General features: G+C 43.0%; 1 protein-coding gene across 1 annotated transcript in view; it reads right to left on the bottom strand.

Moving 5' to 3' along the window:
• The window catches only part of AMHR2 (anti-Mullerian hormone receptor type 2), a 1,019,001-nt gene that overhangs the window by 328,340 nt on the left and 663,439 nt on the right, over positions 1-27,222 (bottom strand). Inside the window, exon 9 of the mRNA XM_085650742.1 lies at positions 10,113-10,260. Within this exon, the coding sequence (XP_085506868.1) occupies positions 10,113-10,260 (148 nt within the window). The remainder of the gene's footprint in view (positions 1-10,112; positions 10,261-27,222) is intronic.

The raw sequence follows: 27,222 nt of genomic DNA, 5'->3' as shown, positions 1-27,222 counted from the left end.
AGGAGGCAGATTGGGGCAATAGCCCCATATCTGCCCCCAGGGAGGTGGGAGGGGCAGAAATCCCACTAGACACCAGGTTTTTGTTTAATACGTAGGAGTGGGGGCTTCCCAGAATAGGCATGCCAATGCCCCCCCTAAACAAAATGCCACAGTCTTTCTGCCTCACCCCAGGAGGCAGATGGGGGCTGTAGCCCCTGATCTGCCCCCGGGGGGGCAGCAATCCCACAAGGCACCAGGCGCCAGCAATAACGCTGGCTTTTTTTATGCGTGGGGGCTGCCCAGAATGGGCATATCAATGCCCCCACCCCAAACAAATAGCCACAGTCTTTGTGCCCCCCTTGGGGCATATCGGGGCACCCCCCCAATTCCCCACTGCAGGGCGGTAGAAAACCCACTAGGCATGGACTTGTTTTAGGCAGAGTGCCTACCCGTGGAGTTTGGGCCCTAGCGCAGCCAGCGCATAGGGAAACCTAGCAATCCTGTACATTTCTTAAAACTAGACACCAAGAAGAATCCAGGATGGGGTGACTTGTGTGCCTCTCACCAGGTTTTGTTACCCAGAATCCCTTGCAAACCTCAAACTTTGTAAAAAACAAAAAAACATTTTCCTCACATTTCTGTGGTGGAAAGTTCTGGAATCTGCGTAGAGCCACAAAATTCCACCCAACTCGTATTCCCCAAAGTCCTCCGAGAAAAATGGTACCTCAATTGTGGGGGTAGGCCTTGTGGCCGCGACAGGAAACGTCCCAAAACGCAACGTGGACACACCACATTTTCACAGTGAAAACAGACCTTTTTTTTGCAAAGTGCCTAGCTGTAGATTTTGAACCCTAACTCTGCCGGCACCTACGGAATCCTAGCAAACCTATACATTTTTAGGTCTCGCCTAGCTATTGCGTTTACGCAATCGCTATGCGAGACTCTAGTAAGAGGGGCATTTCAAAGTGCTCCCAAAAGTGGATTGCATAGCGAGCACGCGCACAATCACGTGCATTGTGCCGCCATACAATCCGTTTGGGGAAGCGCTTCAACCCCACGTGTACGTGCACGTGTAGCCACAGCCTCGGCATCATACTTCAAAGGGTCCGCTCCCCCGCCTGGAATGCGCTCCCCCGCCACAGCATGCCGAGAAGACTTTGGGGAATGCAGGGTGGGTAGAATTTTGTGGATCCACGCAGATTCCAGAACATTGCACCACAGAAATGTGAGGAAAATATGTTTTTGTTTTACAAAGTTTGAGGTTTGCAAGGGGTTCTGGGTAACACAATCTGGTGAGAGCCAGACAAGTCACCCCATCCTGGATTCCCCTGGGTGTCTAGCTTCAAAAAATATATAGGTTTGCTAGGTTTCCCTAGGTGCCAGCAGAGCTAGGGGTCAGATTTCTCTGTTAAAATGTGGTGTGTCCAGTTGCGTTTTGGGCTGTTTCCTGTCGCGGGCACTAGGCCTACCCACACAGGTGAGGTACCATATTTCTCTGAAGACTTTGGGTAATGCGGGGTGGGTAGAATTTAGTGGATCCACGCAGGTTCCAGAACCATTTTTATGGGAAGACTTAGGAGAACACATAATTGTAGAGCAACTGTAATTCTCTATTGACTTTCAATGCATTTCTGCCTTCCAAATGTTAGACAATGTGTAAAAAAGAAGTCACTTTGAAAAATGTCCTATAATTCACATGCTGGTATGAGTATTTCGGAGATGTGCAAATAGCTACTGTTTCTAAACTCTATATTTTGTTCCTATTTCAGAAATATATAGGTGTCTTTCATACCGATTTTTCCCTGTTTATATTTTCCCAAATGAATTGCCATATACCCGGTACACAATAAAAAACGATTGCAAGAGTTGCTCAGTTATTGGCTCGGGGTTACTCGGGTTCTTGGTGAACCTATAACTCCTATATATCCTCATAACCTGAAGGGTCCAGCGGATGCAACGGTATATTGCTTTAAAAAATCTGTCATACTTAGAAGTTACAGGTGAAAACGTTGGCACAAATGGCTGTTTTTTTTTTTAACTCATTTTCAATTTTTCCTATTTTCAAGTGGTAGTTTTTATAAGAAAACCTTGAAGGATCTGAACAAACCCCTTGCTGAATTCAGAATGTTGTCTACTTTTCAGAAATTTATAGCTTTCCAGGATCCACCATTGCTTTCAAACCCATTTTACCATTAACTGGAAGGAGGTTAAAAGCACAAAAATAGCAAAAAATAGGCTATTTCCCAGTAAAATGCCAAAACTGTGTAAAATGTTTTCGTTTTCTCACAAAAGTCTGTCAGTCCCTGAAAGTTGGGAAGATGGTGATTTCATGACCACAAACCCTTTGTCGATACTATTTGCAGGGAAAAAAACAGACGCTTTCATTTGCAGCCCTTTTTCCCATTTTCCCCCCAAAGAACTACATCTGGCTTTTTTTTGCTAATTTCTGGGTCCCCTCCAGGGGAATCAACAAACCCTGGGTACCTTTGAAATTCCAATGGTGTTGGAAGAAAAGGACGCAAATTTGGCGTGGATACCTTATGTGGTAAAAAAGTTACCGGGGCCTAAGAGCGAACTACCTCAAATAGCCAACTAAAAGGCTTAGCACGGGGGGGAATGGGGGGGAATGGGGGGGACGTCTAGCAGCAAAGGGGTTAATGGACATTAATATACATCAGAAATTCACTTACAAAGTTATAATTAAAGTGCAGTAATAGTTACGAATTAAAAGTGAAAAACCACTGGAAATTCGCAAATAATGGTTAGGAGCATAATCCATAACTTGCACAACAGCCATGCAAACCATAAATTGTAAACCAAAAGCAATTTCAAATACAAATGTTTGTTTTTTTCAAACCCTGAGATACACTTCAGGAGCAGGACTTAGAAACAGATCACCCATTTCTAAAGCTCTTTTTATACCATTCCAATCCAATCCAAATGACTTTCTTCGGATAACAACGTATCCATAAAAGTAAAACATGTATAAGATAAAAACACATTAGAAAAATAAATAAATAGACATGTCCAATCCATGATGTAACAAAACAACAGCAGCATAGGTAAAGTGCATATTATGAACAGTAAAATATGAGTGACTTGATAGATCATACATACATTTCCGTGCACCCGTAGCTACTCTCAAAAAGGTGCCAGTGCGCAAGATCAATTCAACATTGTCCAATTTGAGTATACAGTCAAGAGCGTCTGGTAAATTAATATGTGAAAACAAAATTCAATACCGAATCAACAGCCATTTTGCATATTTCATATAATATTTACAAAAGAATTAAAAATATAAAAGTGTTTGGCCGCTATGACCATCACATGGACATGACAGGGAGTTAAGTTTTGTGTTATATCCATAGGGAAAACAAAGCAAATATCTTACTGTCCGGCTCTTAAACGGAAGAGGAGGCCTCTCTACCATTGGGACATTGATAGTGCAGATATAACTTAGTAGACAATGCTCAGGGTATTCAATGGGTATACATTTTGCAACAGTTTGTTTCTTCAATTCCCTTTCTAGTCTTTTCGCGCTATAAAGTGCGTACAGTGCTGTCTTTAAAACTTTTTTGTCCATTGTTACAGCTGTGTTCAAATTGGCAAACAGTCTACCGAAATTGACGCTCTCCAGACTCTTGACTAACTCAGCAAGCCATGGAATGTCCATTCCTTTCTCACAAAGAAGACAATCTCTATTATGTCCCTTGTGAGAGAAGCCTCTGGATTCTTCATTATGGCTAGCCAAAATAGTGCAGGACGGGCCCTTATGATGTCTTCAATACATCCTAATTTCAGTTTGCTGTGATATATATACAGAGAGGTGGAGATTGGAACACCCAAGAGTTTTCTGCAAAATCTATTTTCCTCTGATTGGACGCAAGAGCATATGGCAATACCCCATACCTCTGCCCCATAGGTAGCTATTGGTACACACTGAGTCTTAAAAATCTTTAAAATAGCTGGAATCGTCCCCGATCTTTTAGGGCGGGGGAGACTGAGGATTGAATTAAAAGCCCTCGAGAACTTACTTTTACAGTATGCCATGTGTTCACACCAAGTACCGTTCACAGCGAAGACCATCCCCAAATAAGGAAAAGTAACAGTGCTAGTTAATTTTTGGTCGCCCACAGAGATAACATTTAAAGGACATTTCCTTGGCCCATAAGACATTATAAAAGATTTCTTAAAATTTGTACATAAATCTAGGCCGGACACAAAATCTGTGAAACCTCGGACTAAAGTGCATAGTGTGTTTGGTGTACGACCAATTAAAACCGCATCATCTGCGTATAAAAGCACTGGGAGAGATTTACTTTTAATTCTAGGAACGTCAGTAGTTAATGTAATCAGTGATTTATGCAAATTGTTTATATATATGATAAATAGGAGGGGGGCCAGAACACACCCCTGTCTGACCCCTCTACCTACACTGATGTCATTGGAAACTTCTCGCCCACCACCAATCCTGACCCGCGCTTTCAGGTCTGTATGGAGATAAGCTAAAAAATTAACAAGGGCCTCATCCAGTCCATATTCTAAAAGAATGGACCATAGACGGGACCTGTTGACAAATCAAAAGTAAAGGACAGGTCCATAAAAGCTAAGTAAAGTGGCGAGTGCTGTGCAATAGTGTACTTCCCTATGATCAAATTAAGATTAAGACATTGCTCATTCGTGCCAACTTTACCGCTGAAACCTAGTTGGCATTGTTATAAAATCTGATTCTCTTCTGTCCAGGTTAAACATTTTGTATACAAAACTCTGCCTAAAATGTTAATGGTGTTATCTATGAGGGAGATCGGTCTATAGCAACTAGGTTGTGTACAATCACACTTTTTAAAAATGGGAACAATCGTGCTAGTAGACCAGGTCTTTGGCAGAGGGGCATTGGTTAGATTATTAAAAATATTTAACAACAGTGGGTCCCAAAAATCTGGTTTATATTTGATAAGATCGATGGGCAGCCCATCAGGGCCTGGGGCTTTGTTACCTGCACTCTGACATATAGCCTCCTCAACCTCATTTATTGATATCGAGACACCTGGTGGTGCCCTATTAATAAAGGGGTCAAATTCAAAAGCAGGCACTTGGTAGATAATAGAGAAGTGACTCTCCCAGGTAGTGCTCATTATGTTGCAGCTGATGGGAGTTAAAGGTTGTTCCATTGATCTTAAATCTTTAATGGTGGTCCAAAATATATTCCCATTATTTAAGCTGGCAGCATTGATGAGCGCATCCCAGTGATCACTTAATAACAGTTCCTTCCTATTAGCAATAGCCCGCTTATATATTAGCCTTAAGGACTTGACCAGATCATTACACCTAGGGTTTTGAGATAAGGCCTGCGGCGCTTTATATTAGCAATAGAGCACTCCTGGTTAAACCATCTAGGTTTGCGCTCTAGTGTAGAAATGGATTTAGACAGCGAGGATTTAATGGCTCCACAGAGTTCGGTAAAGGCACTGATAGCCTCAGGGTGCGGATCCAGGGCCTCTAGACAGATGTTATTAAGATTCATGTTTCCCCTAACCATAGATCTGAATAGGTCGGCGTTATTAACGCCTCACCAAACCTGTCTAAGGTTATCTGTGAATGGTAATAGGTCCCTAGCACCACATTCTGTCAGAGGCATTGGAACTGGGGACATTTGTAATGTTATCTGTATTGGGTTTTGTTCCCCAAAAGTTGTAGCCATAATTTCGGCTTTGAGCAAGCTTGCTTCTGAAATAGGGGACATAAAAACATAATCGATTGTAGATGAACACCCCCTCCATCGAAATGTCGGTTCGGGGGGGCATTATCTTTTGTAATTGCAGCAATTTCCATAACATTAATTAAGTTGTGGGTGTTTAGGTGGTCCATTAACTCTCTACCCCTATTGCATATTTGTCTGCTGCTATGTGAATATTTATTTAACCCTAAGTGAGATAGTTTAGCATGAAAATCACCCCCCAGACAGATTCCTATTGACTTAAAAGAGTCTTTGGATTTTCCAATGGATGCATTAAAATTAAACAAATTAATAAAATGCATGTTTGAAACGGAAATAATATTATTGTTATAAAAATGAATTATCCAAAGGGAAATTCCCCTATTAAATAATATGCCCTGAAAGTTGTTGTTGTCTGTATGTACAGTTTTGATACATCCCCCTGTCTTGATATTGACCCAGATTTATAAGCCCCCAGATGCTCCACCCTGCTTGGGGGTTGTTGCTAAGATATTATGGCACTCAAACCCCTCAATATGCAAATCTTTGGTGACCCATGTTTCCTGAAATAAAAGGATATCTTGGTCTTTGATAAGTTGGACCCAATCTGGCTGATAAAGTTTAGAGTACAACCCCGCAACATTCCAGCTTAAAATACGGAGGTCTGAGCAAGCTGGGGCCTTCGTTTGCATAGGGAGGATAAGCGGAATGTGGGGAATAGTACGCTCAGTTACTGGCATAGCATGGGTAACCTAGTAGTGGAATCAGTATTTTTCCCAAAAGTTGATGGTCAGTCTTGGGTATCTAACCCAGACAGGTCCTGGAACCTATTAGAGGTAGTGATTAAAGAGGACTTGTTGGTGAAAGAGGCATAACTTGGTTTATAACAATAGCCAAGGGGTAGTGTACATATGTTAATGCTGTTAGGTGTAATGAATTAGCAAATCCCTTAGTAGGTGTCTCATCAACGAAGGTCTGCGTAAGTTAATTACAATACAGTCCCCTTCAATATTTTTTGTAGATGCACCGACCCATCCAACCCTGCATGCCATAATGATATCCTTTATTTCTGATACGTGGAACCTTCTATGCCTTGATAGCCAATCCACACATTTATTGCGTAGCTGATCCCATGATTCATGCTGATCCCTCTTTAAAGTAGGGACTCCTGCCAATACCAACACATAGGGGCAAGCAGCGGGCGGCAGACTCAGGACATCCTGATTACCCATCGGGCAATTTATAACGGGAGGGGCAGGCAGGAGCGCTAATACTCGAGGTACTAAACTGCCTATTCTGATTCGAGCCACTAGGCCTGTTTAACCTGATACCACCATTTCTATCTGTAGGCAATTGAGGACAGCCCCTGGGTTGGTCGTATATCGGTCAAGGGGTGATTGCAGGAGCAGTAGCTCTGACAGCTTGCGACACAGTTTCGGGTTCTAAGATACTCGTTCCTAAGCCTACGCTATCAATCACCATGTTCCCATCAACCTTGTTAGCAAGCATTGGTTGTACATTTCCCTTCAGTTGACCGTCCCCTCCTATGAGTGTAGCCAGATTATCTAGACGGCTCTGTAACAAGACAAACTTTTTATCGATAAGTTCAGTCATTTGTTTGGTCACCAACTCCGCAACAATATTGGCAACAATGTCCCCATAGTTCTCAAGGCTACATATAGCTTCAGTCTGTGTACTAGTAGAGCAACTCAATTTCACAGTCTGTGTGGACACAGGGGGGTCGAGGGCTTCATCTGTGCCAATACCTGGTGATGGCTGTATCCAGGTAGAGAGGCGTATTTGACTACGGGCCAGGGCACTGCGAATAGGCTGCTTCCTTTTGCTACCGATTGATTTCCCAGGCACAGACTTTCTTTTCCGTTTGACAGCAGGAATTCCCACCAACGTAACAATATTGGTATCAGATTGTGGGACTGCTTCCTCAGTTATATCTTGCCCACTTGTACTCCCACAAACAGTTGGGGATTGATGAATTCCAGTACCCTCTAGCTGCGGTTGGGGCAAGTCGCCAGTATGCTCTGATAATGTACCTCTGAAAATTGTAAGGTCTGTCCGTCCCTCAATACCCATAGACAGACGCCGCTCCGTAAGCTCAATTTCACTTGAGACAATACTAACGGCCCTTTGAAGCATACTGTTAATACTGGCAGTTATAGGTCGTGCTGATTGTGGTGTAGTGTGTTTCCCCATGGTGATAGTAACAGCTTGACGGCAACAACTGTAACAAGGCGGTCTTAAAGCAACCTTTGTCAGGGGTGATAGAGTACTCACCGTGTATTTCCACCATTTCCCGATTCTTTTCTAAGCGGAGGTGGCCCAGTCCAGCCTCATCCAGTCGTGGACGGGCGCAGATGGGCCCTCCCTTGGCCCGGGCGCGGCCCGTGTTTGTCCCGCGCCGCGGGGGGTGAGGCAGCGCTTTTGAGTGCGATGGAGAGCGCCTCCCCCTCAGCTGCAGTGGTGGGAAGGCACGCTTTGCACCCTGGGACTTGGAGTCTCACCAGGGTGTGTGACAGCCAGGCGAGATAGGGGGTGAAGCAGTATGTTGCACCCTGGGATCAAGGTCCCACCAGGGTGATTTGCAGCTGAGCAAGATGCCCCCAGAGATGTCCCGGCAAAGCCCCGCACAAAGACAGCTTCCCGCACCGCGGGGGTGAGGCAGCGCTTTTGAGCGCGATGGAGAGCGCCTCCCCCTCAGCTGTGGTGGCGGGAAGGCGGGAAGGCATGCGTTACACCCTGGGACTTAGAGTCCCACCAGGGTGTGTGACAGCCAGGCGAGATAGTGGGGGAAGCAGTATGTTGCACCCTGGGATCAAGGTCCCACCAGGGTGATTTACAGCAGAGTGAGATGCCCCCAGAGATGTCCTGGCAAAGCCCCGCACAAAGACGGCTCTTTTTATACATGTGATTGCAAGTAAGTTTACAGATACTAGGGGTGAAGTTAATCAACCAGGCTTCCAGCTTCTCACTGTGGCCTCCATCACTGAATGCTGAAAACCTGAATTATTTATTGGCGGTCGGAGTTAACTACATCAGAGTATATTACCCTGTTGCCCTGACGAAGACTTCACCTGGCAAATTTAGAAATGATTACCAAGCCAGAGGTCATTTCTAGGCATTGGCAGGAACCACCATTGCAGCAGTTCCTGTCAAAGCCTTTTTAAATTTGACGCACAGCTCCGTCAACATGATGGAGCCATCCAGCAAACTAATTTTTTGTTTTATTTTCAAAAAGAAAATCATGAAGCAGGATTTTCTGTTTGAAAACATAAAAAAATACCCGCTGCCCTTGGAAGTCATCTTCCATGGTGAGGGGGGCATTTTTAGTTCTTTATTGCTCCTTACCCATGGTTTGCCTAGCGGTGACGGGCAGTAAAAAAATGGCTATTTGTCCATCCATCTAAAATAGGTGGGTGCACGTATTGCAACTTTGGCTACGGTGGAGACGGTGTAGTCTCCGCCAAGGCCAAACTAGGGTCTGCCTGCATCACCATGGCGGTACAGATACTCCCTCACCATTGCGACAAGAGTATCCTTACCAAAAATATATAAATCAGCCCTTTAGTCGTAGAACAGTCACATCCATTGGGTCACACTACTGTATTACAAAGTCATGCTCTTACTGTCTTTACAGTTGTAGTACCCAGGATGGAGAAGGGGATCTGCACTAATCTGTGGTCATCACCTTTAGACACGTTTGAGTGAAACGATCTCTTTTGCTCAAGGCTGTTGTTTGATAACACTTGAAATGGTCATTTGAGAACCGTATCCAAACGTTTGGGCTTCTACCGCTCCACACTGGACAAGTATCTAGTGGACAATCACTAGGACAGGGGTCTCCAACCTTTTCTGTACTGAGTGCTACTTATGTTCAATAAAACATTGACAGCTACTAATATTATTAGTGCTGTATAATTTCCGTTCTCAGAGGTAGCTGGAGATCTACAGTAGCTCATGAACTACTGGTTGTAGACCTGCACTAGGCACACTTCAGGTTAACTCACAGGCATGTTGAATATATGATTTGTACAACACCTTTTGAAATTGTATACCAGAGTGATTTAAATCGTAAATATACGCAAGTTTGATATTGACAATTAAGCTTGATATCTAACTAAATATAGCTCTTTCTACAGTATGTCACTCTAGAAGGGTTTTCAGCATAAAATATGTTTAAGTTCTTTCCAAACGTCCTTATTCATACCATCTGAAAAGATGCTATTATTAGGAAGGTTCCACCACTGTCTACTTCATATTTGCCAGGTGTGTAGCACATAAGAGGATCAGTGAAGAATGAGGGGGGAAACCCAATTGCAAATCTAGAAATTTCCATTGTACTAAACAATGCCAGTTGTACCCACAAATAGCTTCAGAACTGGGCATTTTGTCCCCTACTTACTTGGATAAAAGCTGTTGCATCTGCTAAATATCTCCCAGAAGATAAGACCCATGGAATAAACATCAGCCTGCTTCAGTGTTGCTTCCCAGCATTTCAGATTTACGCAGCCCTCCAGGATCTCTGGCGACATGTACCTTAGGGTACCAACCTGTAACACACAAACATTGACATGACCACAGCATTCCTCATAAAAGACTCATCCCAAACAGGTTCAATGATTCATATTCCTAAAATGTGCTTCTCCTTGTGCCTTGATTTCAGGATTGAATCCCTTGGTAAAGGGCTCCATTTGGGGGGAGGTATCTGGGGGGTATGGGGGCTAGCTGTTCATGGGAAATTGAGCAGCCTACGCAAACAATCCTTAGCTCCTTGAACCCAGATATGCCTCTGTCATCTTGCCAGCAATAATTCTTGTCATCCTTCTCCAACATAATTGGCTCCTGATTTCACCATCTGCACCAAAATACCAATCTTTCACCCACTTATTACTGCTTTGAGTCAATAGGTTTCTTGGATTCAGCTGACAGGAGACAGATGTATGAATATGATATGGATATGTGTATATGGCATTATTATAGCCGGAAACTAGTCAAAAGGCAATACATGATGAGAGGAAGCTGGGTTGTGAACTGGTAATGCATTGTGCTGTAGTGTTCCTTATAGTGTTATGTCTTCAACTCCTTCCTAAATCATAGCAGCATTGGGGCTGTCCTGATGGATATGCAGATATGGTTCCAGATTCTGGGTGCATTGATGGGTTCTTGGGATCAGAGGAGAGGCTTCTGAGAAAATTGCAGCCAACCAATCTGCCAGATTACTCTTGGACACCTTGTCACTTACCTGACATCCAGACAGTTTGTTTCCTTGTATTGTGTATTCGTGCAGGAGTTGTCTGGCTCCAGGCACTGTTGGGTATCATCTTGGGGCCAGGCTGCCCCTCTGGTGTTTTTTAATTGCTTTTAACTAGTGTCACTTTTCAGTTAGTTTATTTTCTTTTGCTAGTACTTCCCCCTGGCAGAGTAGCCTTCCAGGAGGGAGGAGAGCTGCTGGGCTCTAGTTTTCTCTTTATTTGCCCCCCGTTTTCGGCTTTGTCTGCCTTGGCCACGCCCCCTTAGTGGTCGGCTACATAAGGATGGGATCTGAGCATCCGCGCAGCGGACATGCCTAAGGCAAACCCATCTGCAACTGTCTGCATTGAGACGGCACAAGAGACCAGGACTTCAGAACTCAAATCCACACCCACACCAACCAACCATGCAAGAAACCGGGGAATTATCCTTGACGATATACTCAACATGACAGTAGAGTTTAATGCAGTCAGTTCCTCCTGCTTCCATATACCCCGCAAGATCTTCCATGGTTACCCAGAAATACTAGACAAACCATCACATACGCCCACATCACAGACTAGACTATGGCAACACACTCGATGCTGGAATCTATACCACCTCCTGCACCGATTCCAGACATCTAGAACACCACAGCAAGAATCATCCTAGATCTCCCACAGCGCACACACATCACATCACATATCAGAATGGTCCATTGGCTCCCCATACATAGACGGTGCCAATTCAAACTCCTCACTCATACAGACAAGGCACTACACTACATAGGCCCAACATAGATTAACAACCACCTACACTTCCACCAACCCACCAGACAACTGCACTCAGTCTCAGTATCACTCGTACACAGCCCCATATCTGCAAATGCAGAACAAGAGGACTGGCATTCTCCACATTGCACCCAAAGCCTAGAACGACCTCCTTCTGCACATCAGGGCTTCCTCCTCGCTTCTTGTATTCCTCAAGAAGCTGAAGACCTGGCTATTCAACTACTTCTCCGAGGATCCTCAGGTCCACGCCTATATACCTGCTGCAGTGCCTGGATACCCTACCTAGTGATACACTGTGCTATATAAATCCACATAACATAACATGCAGTTGCCTCAAATGCCATTCATAAAGCCTCCAGTGTGACTGCAACCTAGAAATCTATATATACGCTATTGCTACACTAAATATTTGGGCATGTTTGTATAGGTTCATGAAATATGCCAAAGCTGGTTTATTATAGTTTGTTAATATTGCAACTTCCAATAAATGTATTGATTAATATTCAGGTTCAGCTATGGCACATATCTATGCACTAGCATTGACATCTCCAAGTGCCTACAACCTTAATCTTAGCAAATTGTTTTCTATTTAGTTGTGTAACATATATGTGCTTGTAAATTGCATATTCTTTTAGTAATATGTACTTTCCCGCCCAGACACGCCACCCCGGTCCAGACCGAGGCGTCTACATCGATGCACCCAGTACTTCTCACGGCTGACCGCACCGTGGTTATCTGCTGACAATCCCATCCGGCTGCCCTTCCTATTTATCTCTGTCTGTCAACTGGACACGCCGTTGCGGTCCATTACTAGGCCAATTGATCTCATGGCCTAGCACCACCAGTCAATTCTTACGGCTCATCTAACCTCTGTACTCAGAGGACAATCTATTTTCCGACATGACTCGATATATCTGTCTCCCATTTGGACACGCTGCTGCAGTCATTTTCATGGCAACTGTTTGCGTGGCATCGCACCGCCATTCAATTACTACGGCTAATCGTACCCCTATACTCAGCGGTCGTTGTCTACTTCCAAGGGATTCCATATACATACCTGGCCCCTGCTTGGCTACACTGCGGCAGTCCATTGTCAGGAACCTTTAGTGTGAGGTCCTTTACCTCCCACAGCAATTTTACTCAGGCATGTAATGTAATGTCCTGATGATGATCCCACAATTGCTTTCATGGGATCGAAACGTAGTTGACTCTCTGCACACTGTAAACGCAATTCAATCTGTCATTGCCCATGTGTAACTGTGTCTTCGCGCATCTATGCTTGTTATATTTATTGAATGACGTACAACCGTTTGTTCTACCTGAGCCTTTGTTTTGTTTTTGTTTTATGTACACCTTGTTGGATGCAGGATTGTGTTCCCACTTTATTTTTTGCAAATATTTGAAATATTAAACTTATCCTGATCGGCTGGACAGCACAAATATAGTACAGATGCCTAATCTATAATAATTTTCCTCTGCTCATATCGTCCTTGTCCGGGACCAATGTGTTCATAACTCGTTGATACCCAAGGTCCCTGACCATTGTATTTGGGTTCCTTTGTCTCTAATAACATACAACATTAATCTACGCAAATTGTTTTCTTTTTAGTTGTGTAACATATATGTACCTGTAAATTGCATTTGCTTTTAGTAAAGCAAGAATGTTTTGATCCAAATGTCATACCTCAAATCCTTACTCTGGAGGGCCAGATGCAATTGCTTGATATGACATTCATAAAGGTCAGGGTGTGTGGCTTCCATCTAGAAGTTTGCATGCTCACTAATGGTACGCTAATGATGTGTGTTGTTTTCTGTAGGATCAATAAATATCCCAAAGGTGGTCTATGATGATTAATCAGTATTGCAAATTTCAGTAAATGTCTTGATTACTATGCTGGATCTTAGAAACAGTGCCTGGGAGTATGAACATTTTGGTTATGGGTTGTTGATGGTGTCGGCCCCGACCCAAGGTAAGCGTTGACTCGCAGACTGAGTCTACTCCTAATGAAAAGGTCGGTGAGTCTTCCCAGGTTGTATTAAAGCCTCTTTTTATTCTTTAAACTGTCACTCCTTGGTGAAGCACAAACTGTTTGACTTCTTATCTGACCATGGTCCCAGCTCAATTTTCCTGACTGAAACGTGGCTCTCAGAAAATTGTGAGTCTGACATCTTGTTAGCTGTCCGGCCAGGCTATCCATTAGTTAGACTGGATAGGACATACCAACGTGGTGGGGGTATTGCTATAATTTTTAAACAGTCTCTAAAGTGCATCTTTACTGAAGTAGCCACAGCTGGTTGTGAGCTGGCATTTTTTTCCCTGACTTGCTAAGGATAAACATTTTTTCAGAAATTTTGATCTATTGGCTACCAGGTCCTACTGCTAGTTTTGTCTCTTCTCTGGCAGATGTCTTAACGCTGCCGGTTCTACATTATTCTAATTTTACCATGGTTGGGGACATCAACCTTCATTTTGAAGACTATGTGTGTCCTCTAGCTTCAGCAATGTTAGCGTATTTAGCTAATCTTCAATTACTTCAGTTGGTTTCTTGACCAACACACAAGTGTGGGCATATGTTGGACCCTATTTTTTCAAATTTTGTTGATCTAGTAGTTGGCCCTAGTCTGCCTCTGGTTTGGTCCGACCATAGAGCCATTCCATTTTGGATTCCCTTTGTATAACACTCCCTCCAATGCTACCTCTGGATTGAAGGTGAAAACACAGAGATAGGCTAAGGTTACCTCTCCAAGCTTCACCACAGCACTTGCTGCTAATCGTACAATACTTGAAAGCTGCCCCACTATAGCCAACACTCATGTGAGTGACTGTATTTTGGGAGCACTAGATTCCATTGCACCAGTGGTAGAGAGAACAGCTCGTAGACCTAAACCTACAGCTGATTGGTTCAATGACGAATTGGCCAGGCTCAAAACTAAATGTAAGAGCTGTGGGCCCACATGGCGTAGGAATTTTGATCAGACTAGCAAGGAGGTGTATCGATGTGTTCTTATAAATCTCTCACAGTTGCATCAGGCAGGTGCAATGTGAATGTTACGATAATAAAATTGAGTAGGCTCAGAATTCTTCTAGAGAGATTTTCTCTATTGTTAAAGTGCTATAAACATTGGATCAATTCTCTGCAGCAATATCTTTATCTGAGGAGAGCTGCGATATGCTTGTGAATTTCTTCTTGGAAAAAGTTGCCTCTATCCCTTGTCTAGATGCGTGATTTGAGTCTTCTAATGAAAGCAAATGCCTGCTCCAGACTAAACCTATTGAAGGGGATGAGCTGCAGGTTTGTATGTCATCAATTAAGTCGGGTTCTCCTATCGACCTGGCTGCTCTTGGGAGTTTAGACTGTGGAGCTCTCAAACCTCTTTCTGTATTTAAAGGCTGATTACCAGCTCTTTTCCGGCAGCTCAAGTACCTCAGAGCTGGAAACATGCCTCTGTCATTACAATGCTATAAAAGCCATCTTGATCCTTCTAAATGGGAGAATTATAGGCCGGTTTCTCTGCTTCCTTTCCTTTCGAAAGTGGAAGAAAAGTACATCAATCTGCAACTGTCAGGATTCATTGACATTAGGGATCTTCTATATAGAACGCAATCTGGTTTCCGCCCTCAGTACAGTACTGAGTCGGCTCTTCTGATAGCTGCAGAGTCAATGCACCGGATTATTGACAGAGGGGACACTGCAGCTTTATTGCTGCTGGATTAAAGTGCTGCCTTTGACACCGTATCCCATGGCCGACTATTATAGCGGTTGGGGGGCTACTGTGTTGGCCACAATGCCTTAAAGTGGTTGGCATCTTTTTTGTATGGTCGCACCTTCCAAGTCCTACAGGAGCCATTCTGTTCTAAGGAGGTTCCTTTGTTGCAGTGGGTCCCACAGGGCTCCTTGCGGAGCCCTACCTTATTCAACTTATATATCTGCTCCCTGTCAGACATCATCATGCAGTATGGCTTTGAAACAATATCATACACCACTGACACCCAATTGATCATCACCTTGTCACATAATTCTACTGTTCCTGCTGACTTTTTGAGGGCTTGCTTGTCAGAGGTGTTCCAATGGATGGAACACCACTGCCTGTAGTTAAATGCAAGTAAGACCGAGGCCCTGATCTTTGGTAAGCAGCTCTCAACATGGTCCCCAGCTTGGTGGCCAAAGTCTTTGGGTTCCTTTCCATAGCCTAAACCCATAGTTAAAAACTTGGGTTTTTGGTTTGATGACAAACTCACTCTGAGAGTCAATCAATCAATCAATCAATAAATATCTCTTTATTTGAATATGACAATATCCATAAAAGACTCATAAAAACATTCATTATGATACATTATAATACATTTCACTCTCTTTCGCATTATATCTGTAGAGTTCTGGATAAAATGCACGCAAACAGTCTATATTCAATTCAATGATCGTGTCCAGTGCTACATGTAGGGTATGGAACCTCAGAGTGCAATAGGGTCCATTTCTCATTTATAGATACAGCTCTATCAAATAAAGAGCTATTAAAAAACACTTAAAATTAGATAATTAACTCTTCAATCATCTCATTTAGTTAAACAATACTCTTCATTGGGCATCCTCGTATGTCATAGGTTCTAAATATGAGAGACATTTCTTTCTGGTGAAATGGAATTGTCACTGCTTGAGAGGAGGACTGATTGATTATGACATAAATAAGAAGACCATGAAAGAGGGAAGAGATTCCATGACAAAAGTAAGATACTTACCTGGGCACAGAGGTTCTCCGGTATTGATATCTTTCATAGATTCACATGTTTGAATCTTCCCCGTTGTCGAGGTGGGAGTTCCATGGTAATATAAAGAAGTAGTGTACGGCAATCAATTAAAAAGAAAAGCTTAAACAAGTGACATTGCTAACCAATTCTCATCCTTTTTAAAAGGACCACACTAGAGCCAATCAAAGAACAGCTCCTGCCTCTCCCTTTCCCACAGGGGTCACCATACTTCAGATTTCTTAGTACGAGTGTGAGAGTTACTTGATAGAGAGTTATCCAATGTGGTGAGCTCCTATAAACGGGAGGAGTAAGGCTTGCATGTGAATCTAATAAATATATCAATATTGGAGAACAACAGTGTACAGGTTAATAATTTGGTTTTTTCTCCAGTATTGAACCTTTCAGAAATTCACATGCTTGTTTCTGAATAGTGAGCAGTAATCATTATTACAAAAAAGCAGAATTGGGAAACACTTAGCACTGTCTGAACAAGTGTCAAAATAAATAAATACATTTAGGCAGCTCTCCTCATTCGAATAGGCAGGGAATAATTGCTTTCCCCCCCACTACTGCATCCACTTTTGTTGAGGAATATCTAGATGATAATGCCTAGTGACCGTATGCCTGTTTGTTCATGTAGCTACAGTGCATATATTCAGTGGAGAAACTCTGGCAAACAGGGCAGTAGAAGCAGACACACTTCTTGTGGAATGTGCACAAACTTTAACCGTCAGTGGTCTTCCTGCTTGTTTGTGGCAGAAGGCTATTGCTGCTGATTTTTTCAGTACTGTTTTTCTACAAATCAAATCTCACATGAAGTGGGAAGTAAAATGGGAATCCGAACCTACCTCTAGTAAAATCCCATTCGACTGGAAGAAAATACATATCACTCCCTTTTCAAATAAAATCTCTCCAATATTATCACAAACCAAGCTTATGACATATTGGACCCCTGAGAGGGTCTTTAAACTTAACCTCAGCCAGAGTCCTACATGTTGGAATTGTAATTCTCATGTTGGTAACCTTGCCCACATGCTCTTCTATTGCCCTATCCTACAAACTTACTGGGATAAGGTCTACGAATGTATAAGCAAAACTTTGAACATAGTCCCTCCAAGGGAATTTTCCTATATCTTACTAGGCTTTCAAGACCCAAAGATCACAGAGGAGAATGATCATTATTTGTTAGATCTTATGCTCACTCTAGCCAGTAAAATTGTACTGAATAAGTGGAAAAACTCCAAAGAAGACTCCTTTAGGATGTGGCAAGAATGGTTATCTTTTCTTAGAAGGGCTGACAACGTCGCACTTCAAGCCTCTCGCTGGCGTAAATCACACAGGAAACTATGGAAGTCCCAAGACGCCTTTTCCTTCACATACGACCCACTGTGAAAATTATCTCAATCTCCTATAATGCTATGCTTATAGAATGCTATATCCTCAGAGGTACAATTGTACTGTATTGTACTTTCTACTATTACACATGTGATAACTGTGTCTGTTTCACCACCTGTATGTCTCTCCAGCTTCTCCTTGGTGATACACATGTACTGCATTGTAATTTCTACTATTACACATGTAAAAACTGTGTGTGTTTGACCACCTGTATGTCTCTTCAGCTTCACTGCGACTCCCACGGTAATGCACTTGAGTAACTTAATGTTTTCTATTTTACTTTTTTTCAAATGATGTCAGTATTCTTTCATTTACCATTATTCTTTCATTTTACCATTGTTTATCTTACCATTGTGTTTATCATTATTTATTTGCTCTTTTCTTGGAAAATTCAATAAAAATTATTTGAAATAAATACTGTTTTTCTACAGAGTTATGTCTTTTCAACGAGGTTCGAAGTCTATAAGAAGGTAGTCCTGACTTTTTAAATGGCTTAGTTCTGTTAATGTAGAATGTTTAACATCTTCTAACATCTAAAGTATGAAGAGCATTCTGCCGCATTTGCTGAATTCTTTAAATAAGTCTTGCAGATTATTGATTAATTGAGGTGAAAATCAGATGGGACTTTGGAATTGAAGTGAGGATTTGTTTTTAAGATTATACTATCATCTTCAAATTGCAAATATGGATGATTAATAGTGAAAACTTGAAACTCACTGATCCTCTTAGATGAAGTAAGGGCTAGTGGTAGCGCCATCTTCCACTAAAGATGCTTTAAGTTGCCTTATGAATGAGTTCACATAGGTTCCTTATCAACTGAGCTAGGACCATGTTCAGCTACCAAGAAATAGGATTTTTTTAATTGGAGGAAAAACTCTAAAAAGCCTTTGGAGAAATTCTTTGATCAATCTTTCCAACCATATAGACGTCTGATTTCAAGATCTCTTAACCTTGAAACAGTAACAAGGTGGACCTTGGCTAAACAACGTGAAAGGCCAGCGGTGCCAAACTAAGCAGGTACAGTAAAAACTATTCCGGAGAAGCCTTCAAAGGATGAATGCTGTTCTGAGAGCACCATACACAAAAACTGGTCTATTTTGCCTTGTATGTTCTTTTAGTAAATTCAGCTTCTGCTTCGGCTAAAATATCTCAGCATTTCTGTGGGATATTTAAGTGTTGAAACTCATTGAGTTCAGGAGCCAGCCTAATAAACTGAGTACCTCAGGTTTGGATGAACAACATGACATTCATTAAGAGCATTCCCTGAAATGGTTTGAGTGGGGTATAATGCCCTTCCGACATGTGGAACATTTCCCTGTACCACAACTTTCCCACACTGGGGACACCAAAATAATTAAACAGATCTCCCTTTCCATTTTGTTGAGCTACCTGGATTCAATGGAAGAGTAGGGGAGGCATAGGCAAATATCCCTGTCCATGCTATCTGAAAAGCATTTCCTCATGAGTCTTTGTGCGGATATCTGCTGGTATAGAAACAACACTTGAGTTTGAGGGCTGTTGCAAATAGGTCCAAATTCAGTTTCCCCCATGGCTTGAAAATCGTCGATAAGTGGTGCTGACTCAGCTCCTATTTGCTGTACCCTTTTGAGGCCCCCCCTAAACTGCCCTCCCACTGATTGTCCGTACCAGGAATATATGCTCCACCCTCAGAGTGATCTCATTGCAAATGACCCGTTTCTGTATTTTTTGTCCTCCAAAGAAAGTAGGTGCAATTTAGTTTCACCATGCCTGTTTAGGTAAAGCATGGTGGTCATATTGTCTGTAAGATCAGCACTACAGACTAGTTTATTTTCAGATGAAAACCTTGAATGCCTTGAACCACCACTCTCAGTTCTCCTACAAATTTATATGCATTCTGGCTTCCTGCTGTGACCACTTGCCACTTACTTCGAGATCCTGTAGATGTACTCCCCATCCTTCCTTTTCCCAATATTCTCTTATCAGGAAGTGTGGAACAACAGGTGGTAGGGTTCCTTAAATGTCTTTGTGCTGCCTGCTTGACCACTGAGCCTGGCTTCGGATGATCGATGAGGAAAGTTGGTGAATTCACTGGTCCTTTGTATTTTTTTGAGATGAGGAATGAGGAATGACTGCTGCCACTGTAGCAGAGTTTTTTCATTAATTTAAGTCCCTTTGCCCATATGTATTCTACGATTGGTTTGGACTTCACTGACTTTCTAGAAGTTATAAAGAAAAGAGTTGGTCTGCTTAACTGGCACAGAAATATTAGATCTCTTCAAAAGTGCATGGAAACCCACTATGTCGTCTGGAGGGGAACTAGCAGCAAGAGGCGCTGGAGGAGCAGTGAGCGGGGTTATAAGGCAATTCCATTTGTCTTCTGTAAAAGACTGCTGATTATGAGGCATTTCAACTTTTTCTGGATCATTCTCATTACCAGCATTCCCATAATCATCATGAATGGTGAAAGGGCGGTTGAGTAGACTGCCCCAGATTAGCAACCAGACTTTTTCTTTGAAGCACCAGAGGAGATGAACCTGGAAAAGGTGCAGCCCAGGGAACCAGAGGTTGATGAGGCTGCAGAGGTGGATTATATTTCTACGAGAATCTTTTGTAATAATCACTCAACATTTGACAGAGAATCATTACCAGTTTTATCAGCACCAGCATCATAGGTTCCTGATAATGTTGGCTTTTATAAGTGTTGTCATAAGCATATTCCCCCTGGAATGTCTCTAGACCTGGATCCCAACTGAGGTCTACATTTGAAGGAAAAATCACCTTCCATTTAGATGCTACCATCATCTTTTTCAACCAAGTCTTGGCACTTAACATATAATTGGGAAGTGCTGTACCCCACGCCAAAAATGCCATCATCCCCACCATCATCCTAATCAGTTCCACCAGGTTCCAGTAGGCGCACAGGACGTTGTGGAGAGAACTTGCATGGCGATGTCCGATCTGGTCCAATAATATTTCCCAAGACAAGTGTGAAGTTGTTTGGGACTTTCGGGAATGTGGAGGCATATAAGCGGACTGCAGGAACTTCATTTGCAAACCTGAGATGGTTTGGAAGTCTCTCCCCACTACTTTCCATGAGGCCTGATCAACATTTGTTCTGGGTCTTTAATCCTTAAGGAATATGCTTCTTAATCTGGGGAGGTAATAGAAGTAACATACCGTATTATAAACACATCCAGGTAGTCTATTTACACATATCTGGGTTACCCACCTCAGTAAATTAGGCTCTATATTATGGTGCTGAGTAATAGCAAGGGACCTCTAGGTGGCCTCACGTGGCAGCAAACACGCTGACCTATTAATCAACACTCAGGATCATTATTACCTCATGCATTCTCCTTTGTTTTTAACTCTTAACAAGAGCATCCATTGGCAGTTTCTGGATGCTTATAGTTAACCTAAAACCGAACCCTTTGATCCAGTCTACTACTACTAGTTGACCTGCAACACAAAAGACAACGCCCGGTGGCAAGGTAATCCCTTTACACTGGGCAAAAAAAGGATCTTTTGTAATGTACTTAACATGCCCCTCGAGGGGGCTCAGGTAAAGAGCTCCATCGAGGGGTCTACTGAGCAATGAAGTGCCCCCAATGAGAAGCAGATCTGATTATGAAGTATGCCACTACGGTGAGTGAGGATTTATAAATCCTATTGAGGATGACTCCATTGACCTGGATCTGGAACTAAAAACAGCATTTGCATCCAAGGGCTCTCATACAGAACAACATATTTGTCCTGTCAAACATTATCGACTGCGAGGGCGTGGCTGGACACTGATAATTCCCTAGATTCTCCTTTTTTTGCCTCCCTGGTCCAATTTTAATCAGGTCTTTTGGTTCCGTTGTTGGGCCCGTCGACGAAGAGTCCCCATGTTTAAAATAGCTTTGCAAATCAAATGTTTCCGTTGATGGGCAGCTGTTGTTGAAGGCAATACCGATGTCGAAGTTGTCATCGATACGTACAAGCAGTGGTTGTAGTTGTTGCCGTCAACGATTACATTTTCATCATAATGGTCAACAGCTCTGTCGACCATGCTGTCAATGGCTTTCTCAACACGTTTCATTAATGGAGGATCAATATTCAGTTTCTTGATTTCCACAGAACCACCATTCTTTAGTGAAGGACTTGAAGATTCTGATCTGACCTGGCCATACTTTTCTTCACAGGTCCAGAGAGGAAATGATCTCTCACAACCACGGGGGTCTGTGTTCTGCTTGGGTTTTCGGATCAGATAGAACCCGCTCAGCAGAGCCTCTCTAACCCAAACCAGAACGTTACCCCCTCCCTAGGGCCTATTTACACCTAAATAACCACATATATGTACCACCTAAGGACAGGGAATTCCTACTATATATACCAAGACCTACAAGTCACAGCCTCGCGGTCCCAAACGGACCCAGGACTTCCTGCCCAGACGGCAGCCACAGACTTCCTGCCCAGACGGCAGTCACAGCCTCGCGGTCCCAAATGGACCCAGGACTTCCTGCCCAGACGGCAGCCACAGCCTCGCGGTCCCAAACAGACCCAGGACTTCCTGCCCAGACGGCAGCCACAGCCTCGCGGTCCCAAACGGACCCAGGACTTCCTGCCCAGACGGCAGCCACAGCCTCGCGGTCCCAAACAGACCCAGGACTTCCTGCCCAGACGGCAGCCACAGCCTCGCGGTCCCAAACGGACCCAGGACTTCCTGCCCAGACGGCAGCCTTAGACAAGTCACAGCCTCGCGGTCCCAAACGGACCCAGGACTTCCTGCCCAGACGGCAGCCACAGACTTCCTGCCCAGACGGCAGTCACAGCCTCGCGGTCCCAAATGGACCCAGGACTTCCTGCCCAGACGGCAGCCTTAGCACGAGTTCATCCTATAATTACCACGACATCAGTGTTACTATATATCAGATCACACAAAGACAGCTAGTTGAGCACAACTTGTTCCCCAGTTCGAAGGGCTCCTTTCTCCCTTATTCAGTTACCACCTACCTGATCAGGATTAACATCTGTTCATGTTAAGTCACAGCTGACTAGAAGAATAGGTTACCCTCTTACACAAGAACACGTAGCACATATTGCTTTACTACAAACTGAATACTTTATTTAGTTATTACATGCACACTCACGGAACATAATACATATCACATAACCTGCAAAGAAAAGTGAAAGATTAAGTTGTACACTCTAATAGTAAGGGGTTGACATCACCTTGGTCGTATGTAGCCTGCACTCAATGGTCATCTAGGTTCCCTTCTCGTCTGCGCCTCGGCTTCGCCTGGAAGTCACACCTCCGCGATCACGGGTTTACTCCCGTCTCCCTCTCCGATAAACAAATAAAAGCACAAACTTCTCACCAGTATCGCTTGATATACTTGCATCAATTGGATATTTTATCATAATCAACCATAAAAAATCCAGACTCTTGCCCGGACACACTAAACTCATCCTACTTCATTTTAGGGGGATAGGGGTTTCTCCCCCTGTCTCTGGGCCAGAAAAATAAGAAGAAAATACACGCTTATTATATGATGAGTAAGGGATGTGGATCTTTTTCCCCTCACCTAAAACGCAACAAACCCTAAGGTCACATTCCCGAAAAATCAGCAAGCCAGAATCTAACAACGGACTTCATAAGGAAAGACAACTCCTCTGCAAATACTAAGAACTAAGAATCTAACTCTGACCTCATGGCTTTCTGCCAAGATCGAAGAGCACAACGATCAACAAGGGTCGAAGAAACCTTTTCCAGTGAACCAGTAACCAATAGAAGCACAAACTCTAAATCCAATCCAACATCTGCACGAAGTACTTTCCAGAACTTGGAACGTGCAGTCAAGAGAGAAACAAGCAAATGGTGGGAAGCAGAATCCCTCAAAAAATATCTTGAAGCAGATCGAATTCCACGGGGACTTAGAATACTTATCTTCCCCCCATCTGACTCCACTAACCCCCAATACATAAGCAAATGGGAAGAGAACCTCAAGGAATGCTCTAATAATATGATTAGACAATTAATCGATCATTCCCAAGAAGAATACAACCTTGCCAAAACTGAAGTGGACAATCTCAGCAAACACATAGAAGATTCGAACTGGGGAGATCTTACAAAGAAGAACTACGAGATACTTAACTCAATAATAGACGAATTTGAAGAAGATATCATTAAAAGAAAAAATCGCAAATTTAGAAGGGACCATCTGGATTACCAATTTGGAAGAGTGTATACCTTCGCTAAGAAATACGACGCTAAACCTCAGGATACATCCAACACCGAGACCGTGGAAGAACCGTCTGGAGGAACCACCAGCTCTGATATTGACTCACCAGCGCCAGTACCAGAGGGAGAGAACTCAAGATGCAAGGTAAATTTTTTAGAGGAGGTACTACGTTATCGACTAGGTATCAAAACATCAAACACCACAAATACTTCAACCATGGGAGGTTCCCAACAATTTGGACGCCAACAGACACCAACAATAGGCGTCACTACGAGATCCAGAAAAAAGGAGATGGAAAGAAGGACATAACACCACTAAACCTAGTCAAGAACCTATCACATATTCAACTATCTAACCAGGAAGCAAATATTCTGAATAAAGGACTATCTTTTTGCCCCACGGCCCCATGGAATCTTACCAAAACACAGATAGATCTGTTTAAATTCATTCGCAGATTGAAACTCAAGGTGTTCTTTGCAGATCAATATACGAGGCCTGAGCCCACCATAACAACTATCACGTCTGATCTATCAATTCAAGAACTAGAACATGTGGACCTACTGACCAATCTCAGTGAGGCAGACGACGATCGTGATACATTGACCAGAACGGCACTCGAACTTGGAATTGACACGAACCTCACAATTGACAGTAGACTCACTAAAAAGTCTACCTTCCTACCGCAATTACCCGCAGGTAATAGCATTGATGCTTTTCATCTAGCAGTCACACATGATCTGGAACATGAGTACACCAAATACCGAAAAAAATCTAAATACCTCCCAAAAAACATCACACAAGAGGAGAGGAAGGCCATTACAAACCTTAAAGAAAGAAAAGATCTAATCATCAAGGAGGCAGACAAAGGTGGAAACCCGGTTACACTACATATTGATGACTACATCCATGAAGCGAACCAACAACTTGCCGACAAATCCTGCTATGAACACCTCACCAAAGATCCAACAAAAGATATACTCACATCAATCAGCACTATGCTGGACAAATGGTACACATCAGGACTCATATCACAATCGGAAAAATCTTTCCTATATATTCCGTACCCTACTATGCCCACCCTATACCTCCTCCCTAAGATTCACAAGGGAATTCACCCCCCTCCAGGAAGACCTATCATAGCAGGTATAAATTCACCATGCTCTAGACTAGGTGAATATGTTGATAGGAAACTACAAGGACTGATGAAGGAAATACCATCCTTCATCCAGGATACAAAAGACATCCTGGATAAACTTCAAGACATCGCCTGGGAACCAGACTTCATATTGGTCTGCATAGACATCGTAAGCCTGTACACATCTATCCAACATAAAGACGGACTGAATGCAGTACAATCCTCACTATGGACACAATCGGCAAACCTACTTGAAAGTAACAAAATGACCCTGGAAATGCTGAACTTCTGCCTAAATAACAATGTCTTTAGCTTCAATGGAAAGATATACCGGCAAACACGCGGTACGGCCATGGGAGCCAAATTTGCGCCGCCGTACGCCTGTATCCTAATGAGTCACGTGGAGAAATTCTGGCTATGGGACCCAGAATTTTCAGAATTCACACCCCACATCATAATGTGGCGACGGTACATAGATGACATCCTATGCATCTGGCAAGGAGATGAAACATCGCTCAACAGGTTCCTGAAACTACTAGACAAAAACCCCTGGGGAATTAAAACAACTCATACCTTCTCTAAAAAAGAGATCAACTTTCTTGATGTTACACTCTATGTCAAAAATAATACCCTACAAAGCAAACTATATCGGAAGGAAACAGCGGCCAATTCCATTCTACGCGCTGACAGCTTCCACCCACGACATAACATAAGGAACATTCCTAAAGGTGAACTGCTGAGAACACGCAGAAATTGCAGTGAGGACGACGTCTTTAAAACAAAAGGCGAGGAAGTCATATCTAGACTCACACAACGAGGATATGACCACTCAATGCTGCAGAATACACTGACCTCAGTGGCCAAAGTGGAGAGGAAACAGATGCTCAGGAAAAACACTGAAGAAAAAGCAGAAAAAAAGGAAGATTCAGCACTACGCTTCATTACTGACTATAATATTGGCCATCATCAAATCAGACAAAGCCTCAAAAAACATTGGCATCTATTAAAACAAACACCTAACATTAGTCAAGACCTCAAAACATACCCGGAAATCACATTCAGACGTGCACCAAACCTAAAGGACATGCTCTGTAAATCGGAATTTGAAGACAAACGCAACACAGTCACTACGTTCCTAGACAGACCGCCAGGATTCCACACATGCAAAAATTGCAGCATCTGCAAACTAAGCTGCAGCAAAACCAAAAGAATACCTATAACACAAGGAAGGGAATTCACCATAAAGGAATGGATTGATTGCAATAGCAAATTCTGTATATACGTGATAATCTGCCCCTGCAACCTTCCATACATTGGCAGCACAATCAGACCACTACGGATCAGGATTCAGGAACACTACCGCAACATCCACAAACATTCTACCGGTCACCCACTCACTGAACATTTTGATGGCACTCATCCCCACAAAAAGGACTTTCAATTCTTTGGATTGGAAATTATACACCAAACCAAACGAGGGGGAAATCGTGAATTGAAACTACGAAGACGCGAGAGTGAACTCATCCTGAACTACAAAACCACAACTTTGGGACTCAATAAAGATGCGGAAATGCATGTTTGGTTAGGAGATGACTAACTGCTTCTCCTTCCCTCGCTTATTGGTCCATCTGCACCTCTGAGTCCCAAGACTTCACCTCTGTGCCTTTCCTAATAAAACCCTCCACAAGATGTGCACCGTCTTTACTACCAGAGAATACGCAGCAATTCCCCACTGACAGATATTGCATCGGAAATCTCAGAGCTAATAACTCCAAGCTACCTTGTAAAACCGAATACTCGTTTGCAAGCTTTAAATCCCTTTTTTACCTCTCTTTATAATACAGAACATCCAGGAATGCCTACATCTACAAAATAATTGATGTAATACTGCTGTTGTTTCATCAACGCGCTTTCATGCAAATGTTCATTCGTTATGTTTTTTTACCTATTTCCTCTCCCCAATCCAAAATGGCAACCGCCCTTCTCGTCCTACTTGCTAATTGGCCAAT

The sequence above is a fragment of the Triturus cristatus genome, chromosome 4_1 (genome assembly GCF_964204655.1).
Source record: "Triturus cristatus chromosome 4_1, aTriCri1.1, whole genome shotgun sequence".
NCBI classification, from domain to species: Eukaryota; Metazoa; Chordata; class Amphibia; order Caudata; family Salamandridae; genus Triturus; species Triturus cristatus.
The sequence above is the reverse complement of the archived record's forward strand: the minus strand, read 5'-3'. Positions and strand labels throughout refer to the sequence as shown.